The 20426-nt window shown below is 37.5% G+C and overlaps 1 protein-coding gene across 1 annotated transcript in view; it reads left to right on the top strand.

The window, feature by feature from the left end:
* Window positions 1–16663, top strand: part of LOC106871301 (NPC intracellular cholesterol transporter 2) — a 22791-nt gene extending 6128 nt beyond the window's left edge. The window contains exons 3-4 of the mRNA XM_052971756.2: window positions 7474–7649; window positions 16491–16663. Coding sequence (XP_052827716.1) covers window positions 7474–7649; window positions 16491–16571 — 257 coding nt within the window. The 3' untranslated portion in view covers window positions 16572–16663. The remainder of the gene's footprint in view (window positions 1–7473; window positions 7650–16490) is intronic.
* The last annotated feature ends 3763 nt before the right edge of the window (window positions 16664–20426 follow it).

The raw sequence follows: 20426 nt of genomic DNA, 5'->3' as shown, positions 1-20426 counted from the left end.
ATGTATATATATATATGTATATATATATATGTATATATATATATATGTATATATATATGTATATATTTGTATGTATATATTTGTATGTATATATTTTGTATGTATATTATGTATGTATATTTGTATGTATATATATGTATATATATATATGTATATATATATGTATATATATTTTGTATGTATATATATGTATATATATACGTATATATATATATGTATATATATATATATATGCATATATATTTGTATGTATATATATGTATATATATACGTATATATATATATATGTATATATATATATATATGTATATATTGTATTATATATGTATATACTAGATATATATATATATGTATATATAGTATATATGTATATATATATATGTATATATATGTATATATATATATATATATCATCATCATCATCATCGTTTAACGTCCACTTTCCATGCTAGCATGGGTTGGACGATTTGACTGAGGACTGGTGAAACCAGATGGCAACACCAGGCTCCAATCTAATTTGGCAGAGTTTCTACAGCTGGATGCCCTTCCTAACGCCAACCACTCTGAGAGTGTAGTGGGTGCTTTTACGTGTCACCCTTATGAAAACGGCCACGCTCGAAATGGTGTCTTTTATGTGCCACCCGCACAAGAGCCAGTCCAGGGGCACTGGCAACGATCTCGCTCGAAAACCCTACAAGGCCAGTCAGGCGGTACTGGCAACGATCTCACTTGGCTTGCCGGGTCTTCTCACGCACAGCACATTTCCAAAGGTCTCGGTGAGTAGTCATCGCCTCGGTGAGGCCCAATGTTCGAAGGTCTTGCCTCACCACCTCAGCCCAGGTCTTCCTGGGCCTACCTCTTCCACGGGTTCCTTCAACTGTTAGGGAGTGGCACTTTTTCACGCAGCTATCCTCATTCATTCTCACCACATGTCCAAACCAGTGCAGTCGTCTCTCTTGCACACCACTACTGATGCTTCTTATGTTCAGCTTTTCTCTCAAGATACTTACACTCTGACGGGTATGCACACTTACATTACACATCCAGCGGAGCATACTGGCTTCGTTTCTTGCAAGCTTACGCATGTCCTCAGCAGTCACGGCCCATGTTTCACTGCCATGCAGCATGGTTGTTCGTATACATGCATCATACAGTCTGCCTTTTACTCTGAGAGGCCCTTTATCACTAGCAGAGGTAAGAGCTCTCTGAACTTTGCCCAGACTATTCTTATTCTAACAGCTATACTTTCAGCACACTCTCCCCCACTACTAACTTGGTCACCTAGATAGCGGAAGCTATCAACTACGTCTAGTTTTTCTCCATGGAATGTGGCAGAAGTTGTTTTCTGCATTGTGGCAGAAGTTGTTTTCTGCACTCTAATTTGAAAATAACAAAATTCGTTTTTTACTATATAATCATACTGGCTTCTTTCCTTGCGAGCTTACGCATATCCTCAGCAGTCACAGCCCATGTTTCACTGCCATGTAGCATGGCTGTTCGTACACATGCGTCATACAGTCTGCCTTTTACTCTGAGTGAGAGTCCCTTTGTCGCCAGCAGAGGTAAGAGCTCTCTAAACTTGGCCCAGGCTATTCTTATTCTAGCAGTTACACTTTCAGCGCACCCACCCCCACTACTAACTTGGTCACCCATGTATATATATATACGTATATATATATATATATATATACGGGCGTAGCTAGGATAAATGGTGCCCAGGGCAAGCATCAAAATTGTGTTCCCCACCCCAATCAAAAAGTGGAAACTCACTTAGAGAAAATGAATAAATGGTTTTAAAAAATTGCAAGAAAAGATTTAATTAAAAACTGACAAAAGATGACAATCTTATCTCAAGGAAGCAAACTGTTCGATAATTTAAAATCCATTCTCTCAAATTCATCACTTTCCACACTGAGAAGGGTGAGATCATTGAGTTGTTGTTGGCTCATAGATGTTCTCGTGTACGAAAGTATTAATTTCAACTTGCCGAAAGATCTCTCGCAGCTAGCGATTGAAGCAGAAATTGTCAGCATGATTTGTATGCTGACTTGCAAATTTGGAAAAATGCATTCATCTCCGATTTGAACAATGAATTTAAGGAAGCTTTCTGGCCTTGTAATCATTTTGGTTGTCTGAGTGGCCCGCAATGCTCTACAGTCCAATATTTCTTCAAAAAGGTACTCTCCATTAATAGCAGAACTGTATACACCAGCAAGATAGTTGCACTTCTCCTTAAGGATAGAGTTGTCAGAAACAGTTGCGTAGCGCAAGCTATGGACACCAAGAAGAAAACCAAACATAGTCAGTTTCGTTAAGGTGAGTGAACCACTCTTCCATTTTAGTTTGAAGACGATTAAGAGCATCCTTCATTATTCTTTCCAACTCTTTCCTTGTGGTTAATTTAGAGTCCCTGATATTTTCACCAGTGGATTGATGCCTTCTTTACTTTCTCTGAAAATCAACATTCCTTTCCTTGCACAGAGCAAAGCTGTCTTCAAGGGACTCACAGATCAAAGATTCTCCTTCATTTTTAAAATAAATTCAAAGAGCTTTGATATCAGCAGCAGTATTGTAGAAGTTCATACTTGGATCTTGGAGTCTCTTTTGCACTCAGTTAATGCAAGAGAGAGTCTTGTTCAAAAATCCCAGCAAGTTCAAGAAATCCTAGCTGAGTATCCGATTATAGAGATTGCAGGCATCACTCCAGGTCTCACAAGTCTTGGTTTCATCATCACTAATTTTTTCAAGAACTTGAAGAATTAGTGAAGGAAGAAAATGACAAGATTTAATGCATGTATTGTATGCTCACAATTATGAGATTGGAAGGCTACAATGGATATTACAATGTAACTTTGTAATTAGCTTCGTTATATAGGTTGGCACCAGTAATCTAACTTGTTCATACAATTTCAAAGAAGACATGTATATTTTCATATAAAGTTTATTGTAGAAAAGTTTTCCAGTACAAAAACGATATGCATGCAAAACTTTACGATCACACCAAGATTTTCTAAGACATCATGAAAATCATGACTTTCCAGGATGCAAAGGGGCTGGCACGGGACCGCCAACGATGGAGAGCACCGGTGGGCCTGGTTGACTCTATGCATGATGATGCCTCTGAGACCTCTAACTTGGAATAACCTCAACCCCATCAAGCAAAGTCATTTTGCCTCATATATGGTAAAATTGACTTACATTTGTGTAATAATTCACACTGATTTCTGAAAAGTGTGTTGGATTCAAACCCAGGAAGAGAGAGAGGAGACGTTTTGTTTATCAGTTACCAGACAAACAAAGTATGGTGGTTTCATTCCTTTTACTGAAAAATATTTCTACATCATTGATCAAGTTCAATGGTTGTCAGGGCAGGCTTAAATCATTGACCCAAATATTTCTCAAGTAATATTTGTGTCAGTGAGGCTATGAAAGCAGATCTGCTTTCATGACCTCTACTCTTCAGTTGTTCCCTAATTGAATTCTGTTTCTATGACTGTTTCACCTCATTCATTTCTCACCATGAAGTTTCAATTTTCCATTCCATTTCATTTGTTGCTACTTATCCACATTCCTCTCAAGATGATCGCTTATTTTATACAATTGACTACATACTTTGCTTCTACAAACCAGACTTCTCTTATAACTGGGTGCTTATGGAAGGGTGTTTATAGTCTTCAACCATCTACTAGTTCTAGCAATACTGGTTCAATAACATTCCTTTTATTATGCAAATCTTTATAGAAAGACGATTATATTGTTAGAAAAATGGACCAAAATAACTGCATGGCACACAAAAGCACATAAAAGTGCACATTCATGAATTCAGACAAAGTAAACCAGTCAGTGAGGAATGAGGGGTCAGTGCATGCATTTTGTGAGGTCAAGTAAGAACACCCATTCTGTCTAGTGACGTATATGGTGATAAGCAAAACAGACCATGCCTGAAAAAATTAAAAAAACTTTTTTAATGGCTTGATTAGTAAATGATCCTTGCCAAAATTGCACCCTACCTCAAAGTGGTCATTCATGACCAAAGAGGTCTTTACCTCATGTTTGTGCATAAATATAATAACTACTATTGATCCCTGTGGAAGGAAATTCAAAGCTGTCTTTTTGAACTCAGTAGTGGAGTTTTTGACATTTGAACTGGTTCACTTCTGTTATATTTTTGCCATATCATTACCTTTTAAAATTAGTTATCAATGTAATTAAAACTTCATCATCATCATCATCATCATCGTTTAACGTCCGCTTTCCATGCCAGCATGGGTTGGACGATTTGACTGAGGACTGGTGAAACTGGATGGCTCCAATCTAATTTGGCAGAGTTTCTACAGCTGGATGCCTTTCCTAACGCCAACCACTCAGAGAGTGTAGTGGGTGCTTTTATGTGTCACCCGTACGAAGGCCAGTCAGGCGGTACTGGCAACGGCCATGCTCAAAATGGTGTCTTTTATGTGCCACCCGCACAAGAGCCTGTCCAGGGGCACTGGCAACGATCTCGCTCGAAAATCCTACGAAGGCCAGTCAGGCAGTACTGGCAACGGCCACGCTCAAAATGGTGCATCTTATGTGCCACCCGCACAAGAGCCAGTCCAGGGGCACTGGCAACGATCTCACTTGGCTTGCCCGGTCTTCTCACGCACAGCACATTTCCAAAGGTCTCGGTGAATAGTCATCGCCTTGGTGAGGCCCAATGTTCGAAGGTCTTGCCTCACCACCTCAGCCCAGGTCTTCCTAATTACAAAATTAATATTTGATATATTAATATAATAATGAAGTGGGAGGCTGCTCATAGCTATATTAATAGATAGTTTATCCATTGCATGTGCTGGTATGGACATGTCCTTTGCCTCTCACAAGATCATCCTACCAGGGTTTTACTCTCATTCAATGCAGTAGCTACAAGCTGAAAGAAGCTTTGTGGCAGATCCTGCACTAGATGGCTGGATGTGATTGGGGAAGATCTCCAGAGGCTTGACACCATCTTGGAGGATGCAAGGGAGCTGGCACAGGACTGCCAGTGATAGAAAGCACTGGTTGGCTCTATGCATGATGATGCCTCTGGGATAACCTCAACCCCATGAAGCAAAAATATGAAACAGCAGCCTATTAATAGAGGCAGAGGCATGGCTGTACAGTTAAGTTCACTTTGCAGCCAAGTAGCTTTGGGTTCAGTCCCACTGTGCAACACCTTGGGAAAGTGTCTCTACTATATCCCTAGACGAACCAATGCCTTGTGAGTGAATTAAGTTGATGGAAATTAGAAACATGCTGTGTGTGTGTGTGTGTGTGTGTTTGTGTGCACACATTTGTATTACCACACCACCACCACCATTCGATAAGTGGTGTTGGTTTTGCTTAGTGATTTAGTGAAAGAGACCAATGAAATAAGTACCAGACTTTAAACCCTTTTGGTACCAACCTACCTGAGGCCACTTTTGGTTCTGATATAAATTTTCTGTTTTAATGTGATGTAAATTAAAATCTTCCATCAAAATTTTATGTTAATTTATGTTTCAAGCACCATCTTAGTAATGTTATTTTGGTAAATTGTTCATTTTTGAAATTAATTAAAACAAAGTCATTGCATTTCGAAAGAAATATGTTAATTAACCCTGTATTAGTCACATAAGGTGTTTTATTATGTGTTTTATTACCCCCCCCCCCCACTATTTTTTTAAGTGCTCATAATTCCTAGTTGGCAGCAGCTTGCTTTTTTTTTGCTCCCTCCCACTACTCTCTTGATTCAGTGAGGGTATATAGTATATAATGTGGTGCAGTTGTAGTTCAGTTGTCGTAGGAGGCAGACGTTGCTTTGTCTTCAACCAGTGGTGAATCAAAGTGAACGGTAATGGCTATATAATGAGTTCACATTGATTTTGCTTTTCATTTCAATTCATGAAAATATGTTGTGGTTGTTTTTGATGATTAAAACTTTTCTCTATTATTGTATTGGTGTGTTTCACCTACATTTTACAACATACATTTATGCAACAAATCTATTAATATTTTCATTTCAATGAATAATTGTATCTTCAGTTCAAGATTTGATTTAATGTATTTTCTAATGGAGGTTGCCTGCTATGTTATTTTTATTAGCAGTATGACAATATTTCACATAATTGTAACACTATGAGCATATTTGTATTGGGGTGTGTAAACACCCCAGGGGACTGTCCACTTTTGGAAAACCGAGGTGACTAATGAAGGGTTACAGGGTTAAAAATACAAGTATTGGAGGTGATTTGTTCAACTAAGTCTTTCAAGACAGTGCCAGCATGGTAACAATCCAATGACTGAAACAAAAGATATAAAACATTTAACAGTCTGTGACAGCATTGAGGATACTAATGAAACTTGTTAAAAAAACTTTAACACAACCTCTGATGTTGCAATCTGAAACCAAGGGGTTTTAATAGCACAATTCTGGCAAAGGTATGATCATGAATTGATGCAATATTTTGACAATTTGGTAGAAAAATAAGGGAAAAGAATAGAAAATTTGGATTTATTTTTAATCATCATTATCAGAATCCTTTGTGGAGGCGCAATGGCCCAGTGGTTAGGGCAGCAGACTCGCGGTCATAGGATCGCGGTTTTGATTCCTAGACCGGGTGTTGTGAGTGTTTAATGAGCGAAAACACCTGAAGCTCCACGAGGCTCCGGCAGGGGATGGTGGTGAACCCTGCTGTACTCTTCCACCACAACTTTCTCTCACTCTTACTTCCTGTTTCTGTTGTGCCTGTAATTTAAAGGGTCAACCTTGTCACACTGTGTCACGCTGATTATCCCCGAGAACTACGTTAAGGGTACACGTGTCTGTGGAGTGCTCAGCCACTTGCACACTAATTTCACAAGCAGGCTGTTCCGTTGATAGGATCAACTGGAAACCCTCGACGTTGTAAGCGACGGAGTGCCAACAACAACATCAGAATCCTTTAATCATCATTATCAGAATACTATGATCAGCATCTATAATTGCAACAATGAAACAATATCATTGTCTTTTGTGGCCTCCAATAGTTGTAAGGTCTTATTCATCATTTGGGTCGTGCCAACAATAGTTCTTGTGAATGTAGCTTTCATCCATATAAACAATCCTCTGACTTTTCTCTTCATTTACTTTCATCATTCACTTTAAATATTGGTCATGCATGAGCAAAATGTGTTTCTTCAGGTGGTCGTTATTACTTCCTTTCTTCTCTTAAAAATCCCTTACAAAGAAAAATTAATCAAGATATGAACTTTGTAGTGAGCTCCCTTGCTTTCTGGGGTGTTTAGGGCCTGGGAAATGATCAGTTGGTGAGGAAAAATTCAAAAGTATCCTCAGTGCTGTCATGGACTGTAAAATATATCAGAATAGAAATACTATTTTCATATAAATACCTAGTTGACTTACTTGCTTTCAAATTTTTTTATGTAAAGGGATGATTAATTTCATCTGAAATTTCTTTTACTTTTTCTTTTCAGAAGTTACAATAAACTCTGCCACAGTTAAAGTGTATGGAATTATAAACGGCATTAATATACCATTCCCTGTATCTCCAGCAGATGCTTGTAAGGACAGTGGCCTTCACTGTCCATTAAGTCCTGGGATAACTGCTAACTACCATTATAGCATGCATGTTTTACCTTCATATCCATCTGTAAGTATTTTGTGAATTATTTGAAACTCTTTTATATTCACGTCTGTCATAACAATCACCTGATTCTAAGAATTCTGTTAGATCGTTTTCAGAATCTTTTGCATCATCATCATTTAGTGTCTAGCTTCTATATTGGAGTACTGTGTCATGCTCCAATGTCTGCTTGAGCATAGTTTTTATGGCAGGATACCCTTTCTAATGCCTATCACTTTACAGCATGCATCTAATACTTTTCTTGTGGTACCAGTCATTATCACAAAAAATGTTATTTTCACCTGAGTAGACTGGAGCAGCATGAAATGATGTTCCTTGTTTAAGGGCACTACCTAGTCCGGGAACTGAACCAACAGCATTATGATCATGAGCCCAACATGCTAACTACTAGGGTAGAATAAAAGTAATTTTAATTAATTTCATCATTTTAATTTTCTTATTAATGTCCTAGTATTGATCAATCCCTATTCAACCCTGATTCAGCAGACTTATGATCAAAGTCTCTCAAACATAACTGTTGTATTCCTCTCGGGGGACTTGCACAGAAAAGACAACGGGTTGTACAACTTAGTTATTACATGTATTTATTAATTATAAACAAAACGCACTCACCGAATGTTTGTTATTAAGAAACAAGAATCTTGTCCTCGCCATATATATCAATAACATTTAACTTTGACAGTCATTCAAAACAACAACGAAACAAGGACCTCAAACAAACTACATTGAACCACGGGACCTCAGATGAACAACTAACAAATCCGACAGTCCATATAACAATAACTATTCTAGAATGTCGGAAGGAATGTTAAATTTTCATCTGCTATTTCCAGTGAATGGAAATTAACACCTAAGGAGAGACATGTATTAATTTCAAAGAAGTACAAAATTCTAATCTCCTTCAAAATAAGATCCCTTGAGTTCAGTGCACTTGTAGCACTCCAGCCACTTCATGTAGATTCCATGGAAATTCTCTAAAGTGAAGGTGTTCAGGACTCTTGTCACAGCCAACTTCATCTTCAAAACAACTGCCCTTGAGGTTCTCAATCAGGTTAAGGAATAATGAACATTTTAATTAAATGGTTAAATTCAATTTTTAGCTTAAATACCTAATTTTAAATACTGAATTCATTTTTCTGCGAAAATTTTATTCCATCATCATGTTTTTTATATTTCCAAAGTAATGTCTGCAACTAGTCATCTGAACAACAAAGATTTAAATTAATCTAATGTAAGAGTATATATTTAGTTTATTTTATCTCTTATATACATAGAATCAATTTATAAGTTTCACATCATAGTTATGATTCAAGGGAGGTAACACTTTCTGCACTTTCAAAAAAAAAAAAGAAAATAATCCTATCGTTTCAGTTTTAGAAGTTCGCAGTATCTATTAGGGAACCAACCACGTAGGAAGTATAGTAAGCTTATTTAAAATGGGTAACTAATTAAGAAATAGTAAATCGAAGAAAATGGCTGTGTGGTAAGAAGCTTGCTTCCAAACCACATGGTTCTGGGTTCAGTTCCACTACATAACTCCTTGGGTAAGTGGCTTATACTATAGCCTTGGTCCAACCAAAACCTTGTGAGTGCATTTGGTAGACGGAAAAACTGAAAGAAGCCCATCGTATATAATATATATATATATATATATATATATATATATATATATATATATGGGAGAATATACAAATAATAACAACAGACGAGGACAGGTGGTGTAAATAACAAAAGTATATATTAGTATGACGCTCGGGAATACGGAAAGTCTTTGACGTTTCGAGCTACGCTCTTCAACAGAAAGAATACAGAGACAAGGAGAAAAACACGGAGAAAAAAAAATTGAATAGTGTTCAGTCAACGGTCAATCATAATAATGGCCGATCATTATATATATATGTGTGTGTGTGTCTGTGTTTCTGTTTGTCCCCCACTATCGTTAGACAATTAGTGCTGATGTATTTATATCCTTACAACTTAGCAGTTTGGCAAAAGATATCAATAGAATAAGTACCAGGTTTAAAAAAAATAAGTACTGGGGTCTAAAAGTTCTTTTAGGTGGTACCCCAGCATGGCCGCAGTCTAATGACTGAAACAAGTAAAAAATAAAAGATTATAGATAATTCTCACCTTATAGAAGATATATCATAAAGAGTGAAATTTTTGCATTCTGTACTTGAACATTATTTATATTTAGCCAAGAGTTTAAAGGCTTACATGTAAGAGAAAATGAAATTCTAGGAAGAATAGCATTGCTTATCAAACCTGCTAAAAAATATTAGTAACATATTGGAATGATTAGTGAACTGGTAAAGTTTATGTACATTGGCTCGTCTATCTGAACACCAATTAGAGTTAATGAAAGCAATTTGAATTAGAAGTAATTAAACAGCAATTATTACAAACATGAAATATTTGCGTTTTCCTCCTTGACTATTTATACTCATTAGTGTCTCTGAATAAGTCATTAACTCTATTGAATTAACATGATTAAGAAACAAAAATATATTTAGGTTAGTTAAAATATGTTTGTGTCATATTTCAAATTCTAAAGCCAAATTCACTGCAGTTACTATGGAGAAAAAAAATTCTCTCTTATGGTAAAAAGGTGTAAAAACACCATATTTGTTCAGTGCTGTCCCCTGTCAGATTCCCAGACATATTTCTAACTCTAGCCATTATCAATAGAAAGTACTGAAGAGACGCAACTCTGGACATACTTAATTAAAGCTGTAGCAACATTGACTGATTTGTGCCATTAGACCGCCAGGTCATAAAATAATTACAGCAGTATCAGAACCCATCAGTGTTTAGGCATAAGCAAACTTTTGGTTAGTTGAAATATGTTTGTGACATATTTCAACTTCTAAAGGCAAATTCACTGCAGTTACTTTGAAGAAAAATTCTCTCATAGTAAAAAGGTGTAAAAACACCATATCTATCCAGTGCTACCCCACTTTGGATTTCTGGATGCTGCATTTTTAGCTGTTGTCAATGGGAAATACTAAAATGAGGTAACTCTAGACAGATTTAAAGCCATAGCTTTAACTTAAACACACTCACCAACATTGACTGATTTGCGCTATAAGACCACCAAGTCAGAAGAAATTCATTGGTATCAGAACAAAGCAGTGTTTAGGCATAATCAAATTTTGGTTAAGTTAAAATAGGTTTTTGACATTTCAGCTTCTAAAGGCAAATTCATTGCAGCTTTTTTTTCTCCACGGTAACTGGAGTGAATTTGCCTTTAGAAGTAGAATATGTCACAGACATATTTTAACTAAAATAAAGTTCACTTTTGCTTAAACACTGCTTGGTTCTGATACAGCAAAAAAAAACCCCCATTTATTTATGGCTTTGCTCATGTTAATGGATAAAATAGATACAATTTGCCTAGAATTTCTCTTTATTTCTGAGTTGGGGCAACCTACTAGTAAATAGTTTTTGTCATTATTGTTGAATTCTTTCCTAAGACATGATTTAAGGTAGATTTGACTTCTGTTTCTAGCTGCTTGAATGATCACTTAGAGGTTCCCTATATCTTATTATCACTAATATTTTAAAGTGAAATTATATAGCCTATATTTTTTATGCATTCATTTTCATTTAATTTGTGTCTACTGGATATGTCTACTGACTAAAGCTTTGTGAGTGGATTTGATAAATGGAAGCTGTTGTGTGTTTGTGTTCTCTTGTCTTAACATCACATGATGGTTGTAAACAAGACTCACCATCATACAAGTGGTGTCCTTCATTTCCAGTTTTCCATAAAAACAATGTTTGGCTGTAGAGAAATATTGCCTTGCTTGGAGACAAGTAAGGATTGGTGACTGGAAAGGCATATTTGACCATAGAAAATCTGTCTCAACAAATTCTGTCTGACTCATGCAATCATTGAAAATATTAAAGCAATAATGACAGATGTATCTGCAAGATTGAAATTTTCTTGAGCTGCTTCACAGATATGCCAATAAACTCTGTGATTTCATTTCACACAAAAGTAGAAGTAAATAGATAAAAATAAAATCTCTCTCTCTCTCTGTCTGAGGTAAGATTTACATTCTGATCTGCATTGGAAATAGGAATGAAATAGCTCTGGAATTTTGCTTATTTTTGTATTATTCTACAACACTGAGCCTTTTCCAACATTAAACCAATCAATCATGATGTGGAATAGGTGTGTTTTCAAGTTGAGAGACCCAAACATCTTTTTAACTCCATCCCTTCTATTTTCCCAAACCTGTCACTATTCTTTTATATTTCTGGATAGCCCTGTACACTCACTTACACAACCCAACCTATCACCTTTCCAACTCTATCTGTCTTTATCTCAACCCTGTCACTAATCCCTTTCCCTGCTATACTCTTCCATTCTTTCCTTCTTATCATTCTTTCATCCCTCCATCTGGGGTTATCCACTCTCTCTCTTCTGTTTACCCTGATAGAGGGTCCATTTTTAGCCCTTAGATTTGCAAGATATGAGGCAAGTATTACTGGCACCATGACAAAAAACACCCAGCACACTCTAAAGTGGTTGGCATTACAAAGTGTGCCCAGCTATAGAAACCATGTCAAAGATGACACTGGTTCATGATACAGTCCTCTATCTCATCACATCCTATCAAACCATCTGACTCGTACCAGCATGGAAGTTTGACATTAAATGATGGTGAAAGCAAACAGTAATGTGCTATGATTAAATGCAAAAACAATGTCCGTAGTTGGGTTTGAACTATTGAAGTTAGTAATTTAAAACCTTAATGTTACATTGCCATCATCATCATCATCTGTTTTCTATAATGATATGAGTTAGACAGTTTGATGGGAACTGGTAAGCCAGAGAGCTGCACCAAGTTCTAATCTGTTTTGGCTTGGTTTCTATGGCTGGATGCCCTTCCTAATGCAATCCACTCTACAGAGCGTAATCGGTGCCTTTTAATGTGTCACCAGTGCTGGGCATGACTTCAATTTCACTTGGCTTGATGTATCTTCTCAAGCACAGCAAATTGCCAAAGGTCTCGGTCACTTGTCATTAGTTCTGTGAGATCCAACATCCTAAGATTGTACTTCACCACCTCATTCCATGTTTTCTTGGGTCTACCTCTTCCGCAGGTTCCCTCCACAGTTAGATTGGCACTTCTTTATGCAGTTGTCTTCTGCACTTACAAATTGAAGAAATAAGTGCTCTGAGTTACAAAAAGATATAACTCTGAAGTCATTATCTTTTAATGGCCATCTTACGTGCTGGTATGAGTTGAATGGTTTGACAGGATCCACTGAGTCCAAAGACTGCATTGTGCTCCAGTGTTTGTTTTGGCATGGTTTCTATGACTGGATGTTTTTTTGTAATGCCACACTTTTTCCTGAGCATCACCACAAGTGAGGTTGTCATGCAGCTCATAAAACTAAGATCTGCTTTGACTGAGTATGGCTATAGACAAGAGGGAGGTGGCTTTATGCTACAAGATGAACAAAAGAAAATGTGTGAGGAGAGGTTTCTTGCTGTAGAGGTGGGGTGGGGCTACATGGCTACTCACATTGTAGATGAGTGGCCAGGGTGGAACTAGAGAGACAAAATAGCAGTGATAGTCAGGGAGGACTCTCAAGGTACAAGGTGATTAGAAGTTAGTGGGGGACTGAAGAACAGTGTGTGGGTATGTACAGATTGCAAGAGTGTATAGCAGTGTGTGAAGGATGGTTAGAGATAGAGAAAGGGTGAGAAGGTGAATACAATAGATAAACAATGACTGACAAACAAGGGTTGAAGGGTAGTTAATGATGAGTTAGAAGGGAGTAGATAATAGTTGACTGCAGAAAGGGGTGAAAAGCAATAAAGCAGTAATACCAATAATGCAGTTGACAGGGGAAGAATTAGAGAAAGGGCAGTAATGTGTAGGTGGGTAGGTTGCAAGTGTGCAGGAAGAGACATAAAAAGTGCTTTTTTTTTTGTCTTGAATAGCACTGCGTAACACAATTTTTATCCTTGGTAGCAACTGTTATTTCCTATTTGCTTACCCCTAGAAAGTATGAAACATAGCTAATATTTCCTTCAAACTTTGCTTTTGTTACATTTATTCAAACCCTAAAGAATTCCTCTCAACACATGGCTATAATGCTCCCCCACTGCTCCTGCTCATGATCAGAGACAAGCATATCGTTAGCCACTAAGGAACATGCTCAAGTGGTTAAGGTCAAGCAACTGACAAGTAAATCTGTGATAGTGAGCAGAATATTTGCTATAATGTTATTTCTGCTTCAGTAACTCAGTACTGAATCTGTCTGAATTGAATGGAAAATAGGTGAGTTTCAAAACATTGATGTCCAAGTGACAAAAGCAAAGTTTGAAGGGAATAGTAGTAATTTCCTTTAATTTTTAGATAGAAGCAAATAGGAAATGACACACTTACTGATCAAAGACAAAGAAAGAAAAATTTTGTTACACTGTAATCATGAACATCATCATTATTGTTTTAATGTCTACTTGTCCATGCTTGCATGTATCAGGTGTGACTTCATTGAAGCAGATTTTTGATAGCCAGATGTCCTTCATGTTGCCAGCTGTCACCTGCTTCCAGGCAAGGTGGTCATTTACAGTTGTCATGTAATGCCAATGAAAGGGAAAAGACAAAAACACACATGCACACACATTTACATACAAAAACGTTTAAACAAGCAAACACTCATGCACATACATATTATGGGCTTCTCTCAGTTTCCATCTACCAAATCCACTTACAGGGTTTTAATTGGCCCAAGACTTAGACTTTGGGCCTCATGGAGGCAGTGACAAGTGACTGAGGCCCTTGGCAATATACTATGCTTGAGAAGATCTGTCAAGCCAAGTGAGATTGTAGTTGTGGCTGATGCTGGTGTTTCATAATTGGCACTCATGCCAGTGGCAAGTAAAAAGAACCCACTACACTTTTGGAGTGATTGGTGTTAGGATGGGCATCCAATTGTAGAAACCATGCCAAATCAGATTGGAACCTGGTGCAACTCTCCTGCTTATCAGTTTTCAGTCAAACCGTCCAACCCATGCCAGCATGGAAAACGGACGTTAAATGATAATGATGATGATGATGAGGGCTATAATAGAAAGTATTTGCGCAAGGTGCCACACTGTGAAACTGAACCTGAAACCACACGTTTGGGAAGCAAGCTTCTCAATCATGCAGCTACATCTGCACCAACTTGAAATTATACTCTCTTTACTCTTTTACTTGTTTCAGTCAATTGACTGCGGCCATGCTGGAGCACCACCTTTAGTCGAGCAAATCAACCCCAGGACTTATTCTTTGTAAGCCTAATACTTATTCTATCGGTCTCTTTTGCCGAACTGCTAAGTTATGGGGATGTAAACACACCAGCATCGGTTGTCAAGCGATGCTGGGGGGACAGACACAGATACACAAACATATACACACACATACATATATATATATATATATATATATATATATATATATATATATATATACATAAGGGTGAAAAACTAGAGGTAGTCGATAGCTTCCGCTATCTGGGCGACCAAGTTAGTAGTGGGGGTGGGTGCGCTGAAAGTGTAGCTGCTAGAATAAGAATAGCCTGGGCAAAGTTTAGAGAGCTCTTACCCCTGCTGGCGACAAAGGGACTCTCACTCAGAGTAAAAGGCAGACTGTATGACGCATGCGTACGAACAACCATGCTACATGGCAGTGAAACATGGGCTGTAACTGCTGAGGACATGCGTAAGCTCGCAAGGAATGAAGCCAGTATGCTCCGTTGGATGTGTAATGTCAATGTGAATACCCGTCAGAGTGTAAGTATCTTGAGAGAAAAGCTGAACATTAGAAGCATCAGTTGTGGCGTGCAAGAGAGACGATTGCGCTGGTATGGACATGTGAGAATGGAGGAGGATAGCTGCGTGAAAAAGTGCCACACCCTAACAGTTGAGGGAACCCGTGGAAGAGGTAGGCCCAGGAAGACCTGGGCTGAGGTGGTGAGGCAAGACCTTCGTACATTGGGCCTCACCGAGGCGATGACTACGGACCGAGACCTTTGGAAATGGGCTGTGCGTGAGAAGACCCGGCAAGCCAAGTAAGATCGTTGCCAGTGCCCCTGGACTGGTTCTTGTGCGGGTGGCACATGAGATGCACCATTTTGAGCGTGGCCGTTGCCAGTACCGCCTGACTGGCTCCTGTAGGATTTTCGAGCGAGATCGTTGCCAGTGCCCCTGGACTGGCTTGTGCGGGTGGCACATAAAAGACACCATTTCGAGCGTGGCCGTTTTCGTGCGGGTGACACGTAAAAGCACCCACTACACTCTCTGAGTGGTTGGCGTTAGGAAGGGCATCCAGCTGTAGAAACTCTGCCAAATCAGACTGGAGCCTGGTGTTGCCATCCGGTTTCACCAGTCCTCAGTCAAATCGTCCAACCCATGCTAGCATGGAAAGCGGACGTTAAACGATGATGATGATGATGATGATGATATACATATATACGACAAGCTTCTTTCAGTTTCCGTCTACCAAATCCACTCACAAGGCTTTGGTAGGCCCGAAGCTATAGTAGAAGACACTTGCCCAAGGTGCCATGCAGTGGGACTGAACCCAGAACCATGTGGTTGGTAAGCAAGCTACTTACCACACAGCCACTCCTGCACCTATATAGATAACTTTCTATGACATTTTTTGTAACAAATGCTCTGACAAAGTACAAAAATAGTAAAATGTGACTAAAACTATAATTTTAGACTACAGTGTATGAAAAATAAAAAATTTTGCAAATTTGTAACTTTTCCAATTTGTCATTGACTGTTGTGATCTTGAATTTATATTTTGTTTATTCAAATCTGTTTATTTCTTTCAGTTATTGGTCATCATCAAATGGTTGGTTATGCAAGAACAAGCATTTGTTTTCTGCTTTGAAATCAGTGCTCTGCTAGTTTAACTTTGATGTGTAGTTACCTTACTGCATTTATAGTGAATGAGATAAATAAATGGAAAAAATTATCTGCTTTTTTTAATAAATTATTTCTCGAACTTGTTTTTCCTTGTTCCATTATTTAGTTATTTGAAAATAGGAAGTCAATAGATGTAAGTGTTAGGCTAAATAAATGTTTAACATATTCATTCATTTGTAAGTTTGCTTCATATCTATATGATTTTAGGTCCAGTCCCATTGCTTGGCACCTTGGGCAAAAGTCTTTTACTAAAGCTCAAAGCTGATCAAAGCCTCATGAGTAGATTTTGTTGGTGGAAACTGAAAGAAGCCTCTGTGTGTGTGTGTGTTTGTGTATAATGCATGTGTGTGTGTGTGTGTGTGTGTTTTGTTTACATTTGTGCTCTCTTGTACAGAAGTTATGACATTTGAGTATTATTGTTGGAGCTTCTCCTTTGAACAAATCAACTTATTTCTTGCCTTCAAAGATAAGTGGAATAAGAGATCCTTTACTTGAAAAACAGGTAAGGGTTAGCATCATGGAGGGCATTTGGCTATAAAATAATGCCTCAATACTATCTTTGTCTAACCCATGCATGGAAAAACATCTGTAAAAGTGAACAGGTATGTGTGCTTATGTCACTTAGTCTTGAATCACATGATAGTTGTAAACAAGTGTCCCCATCTTACAAGTGGTGTCATTTGTTTCCAATCTGTAGAAACATGTGAAACATTACCTCACACAGAAATAAGTGAGGTTTAGCAACAAGAAAGGCATCTGCCTATAGAAAATCTGCTTTGCCTCACTGAATTCTGTCTGACATGTACAAAGTTGGAAAAGTGGATATTAAACAATTCATTTATTTAATGTCTATGTTTTCATGCTTACACGGATTGGACAGGAATTTGATTGTGGTAAAATTTTACAGCCAGATGTTCTTCATGTCACCAATCCTTACATCTTACAGGTTTTAGACCCCAGACTTAGGAAAAGTGTTGAGTAACTGATCTTAAAGTTAACAAGGAATGTAACTAGTTGTTTTGCTGAAGCAGTATGGATTACACTGTGTAAGACAATTTCTGTTCTTGGGTAGCAGCTATTATTTCTTATTTGCTTACTTAAGAAAATATGAAAAATGGCTAATATTTTCTTCAAAATTTGCTTTTGTTACATTTATTCAAACCCTAAAGAATTCCTCTCAACATATGACTATGATATTCCCCCACCACTCCTGCTCATGATCAGAGATGCACATATTGTCAGCCACTAAGGGTCAAGCAAATCTATGGTATCGAACAGAATATTTGCTATAATGACATCTTTGCTTCAGCAACTCGGTGCTGAATCAGTCTGAAATGAATGGCAAATAGGTGAGTTTCAAAACATTGATGTCCTGGTGACAAAAGCAAAGTTTGAAGGGAATAGTAGTCATTTCCTTTAATTTTTAGATATAAGCAAATAGGAAATAACACACTTATTGACCAAAGTAAAAAAAAAACATTTTTTTAATTTAAAAATTAGAATTTTTGTTACAGTGTTATCAATATTCAGGTACATTTGTGTACACACACAGATCTGGGTGGTAGACTTATTCCATCACCTGGATTAACACCCCCACCTTGTGTCAGTAGTGGAATTTACTCTGTTGCAAGTATTCAGGCGAAGTCTCCAGCTTGAGGGTACCTTCACTATTCTTTCTCACCAATATCAGAAATCCCATTAAGTGTCATGAGCATTCCCCTCTCTCTTGACTAAAAGATTAAAAGAATAACAAAAGAAAGAGGGGTTTCCTGCTACTAAATTCACTCATAAAGCATTAGTTGACTTGGTTGTATACGAGAGGGTGCTGAAAAGTTCCTGGCTTTTGTTAAAAGAAAATACAGGAGGATTAGTTAATTATGATTTTATTCCACATATCCACCATCACTCAGATTCACACACCTATTGCAATGGTTCTTCAGTTTTTCTAAGCCCCATAAAAGAACTGAGAAGGTTGGGCCTGCAATCAGACCTTTCACAATACCTTTAAAGCCAGGAACTTTTTTAGCACACCCTCATAGAAGATACTCAAGCTACTGTGCCTTGTGTTTGCACTTAATTTCTGTAGAATTAATTTAAATTTTAACCTGGAAATTGATAGAATAAGTAACCTCATGTCTCATTAAAATGAATTAATTACACTGTTATTTTGTAAAAACTGCCAAACCTCTGTCTCAAAAAAGTTATCTAAATATGTCAGCTTTTACATGGAGCATTTGAAAAAAAATAATCTTCCCTGTTGAGAATAGACGGATTTGCTGTTTATTTTCTTTTCAGGTTTGTTCATGAAATGATGAATCAAAGCACTGTAACTTGTCATACTTGACCTTTATCTGAAATCTGTTTCCAAATTTCATATTTGTTCTTTAGGTCACCCCTTCCCATTGCCTTTGATAAAGAAAAATTCTCTTGTGGTACTTATCATTGTCATTTGTAGCCTTATATATATATATATATATATATATATATATATATATAAAACACGATGGGCTTCTTTCAGTTTCTGTTTACCAAATCAGCCTGAGGCCACATTGGAAGACATGTACCCAAGGCGCTTTATAAATCGTGTTTTGCTATTTTTGTTTAGAGATGGATAAGTTGGAAATTCATACAGTTTTGAAATATGAGTTCTTTTTTAGAAATAGAGTATCACAAGCAGCTCGGAATATTAATGGAGTATTTTATTCCAATGTTATTACACAGTAGACAGTATCAAATTGGTTTGCAAAATTTTGTTCTGGTAACTTTGACCTCACAAATGAGCAACACAGTCGACCAGAAACAAAGGTGGATAATGACAAACTGAAAGCCACCGTCGAGTCAGATCCATCTCAAAGCGCCTGTGAATTATCATCGTTGTTTGGTGTTAGCAAGCAAACAATACTGACTCACCTAGTTCAAATTGGTAAAGTGAAAAAGTTGGATAAGTGGGTTCCACATGAACTCAATGAAAGTCAGAAACAGCAATGTTTGGAAGCCTGCATTATGCTACTTTCTTGTCACAAAAATGAATCATTTTTTAATTGAATTGTAATGTGATGAGAGATAGATCCAATACAACAACTGTAAACGTTCAGCACAATAGTTGGACAAAGTCAAGCCACCAAAACACAGTCCAAAAAGCAAAATTCATCAAAAGAAGCTGATGGTGTGTGTTTGGTGGTCTGGCACAGGTGTGATCCATTATGATTTTCATTAAACCTGGTTCATCAATCACGGCTGAAGTATACTGCAGCCAATTATTATTATTGTTGTTGTTGTTGTTGTTATTTAGTTTGCAAGCCAGCAGAATTGTTAGCACTCTGGAAAAGATGCTTAGCAGCATTTCGTCCATCTTTATGTTTTGAGTGCAAATTCTGCCGAGGTCAACTCTGCCTTTCATCCTTTCAGGGTTGATAAAATAAATACCAGTCAAGTACTGGGGTTGATATAATCGACTTATCCCCTCCCACCAAATTTCAGGCCTTGTGCTTATAGAAGAAAAGATTATTATCATTATTATTATCATTAAGTTTGTGAGCCAGCAACTTCATTAACATGCCAGGCAAAATACTCAATAGCATTTTGTCCAACTTTGTGTTCTGAGTTCAAATTCTGTGAAGGTTGGCTTTGCTTTTCATCCTTTCGGGGTTGATAAATTAAGTACCAGTCATGTTCTGGGGGTCAATGTGGTCGACTAGCTTCTCCTCCAGAATTTCAGGCCTTGTGCCTTGAGTAGAAAGGATTTTTTATGTATTAGTTAAGGAGGCAAGTTAGCAAAATTGTAAGCGCATCACATAAAATGCATAGTGGTGTCTCTTTCAGCTGTTTAATTTCTGAGTTCA

The sequence above is a fragment of the Octopus bimaculoides genome, chromosome 11 (genome assembly GCF_046866305.1).
Source record: "Octopus bimaculoides isolate indiv1 chromosome 11, ASM4686630v1, whole genome shotgun sequence".
Lineage (NCBI taxonomy): Eukaryota > Metazoa > Mollusca > Cephalopoda > Octopoda > Octopodidae > Octopus > Octopus bimaculoides.
Note: the sequence above shows the minus strand (reverse complement) of the source record. Positions and strands in the feature narration are given on the sequence as shown.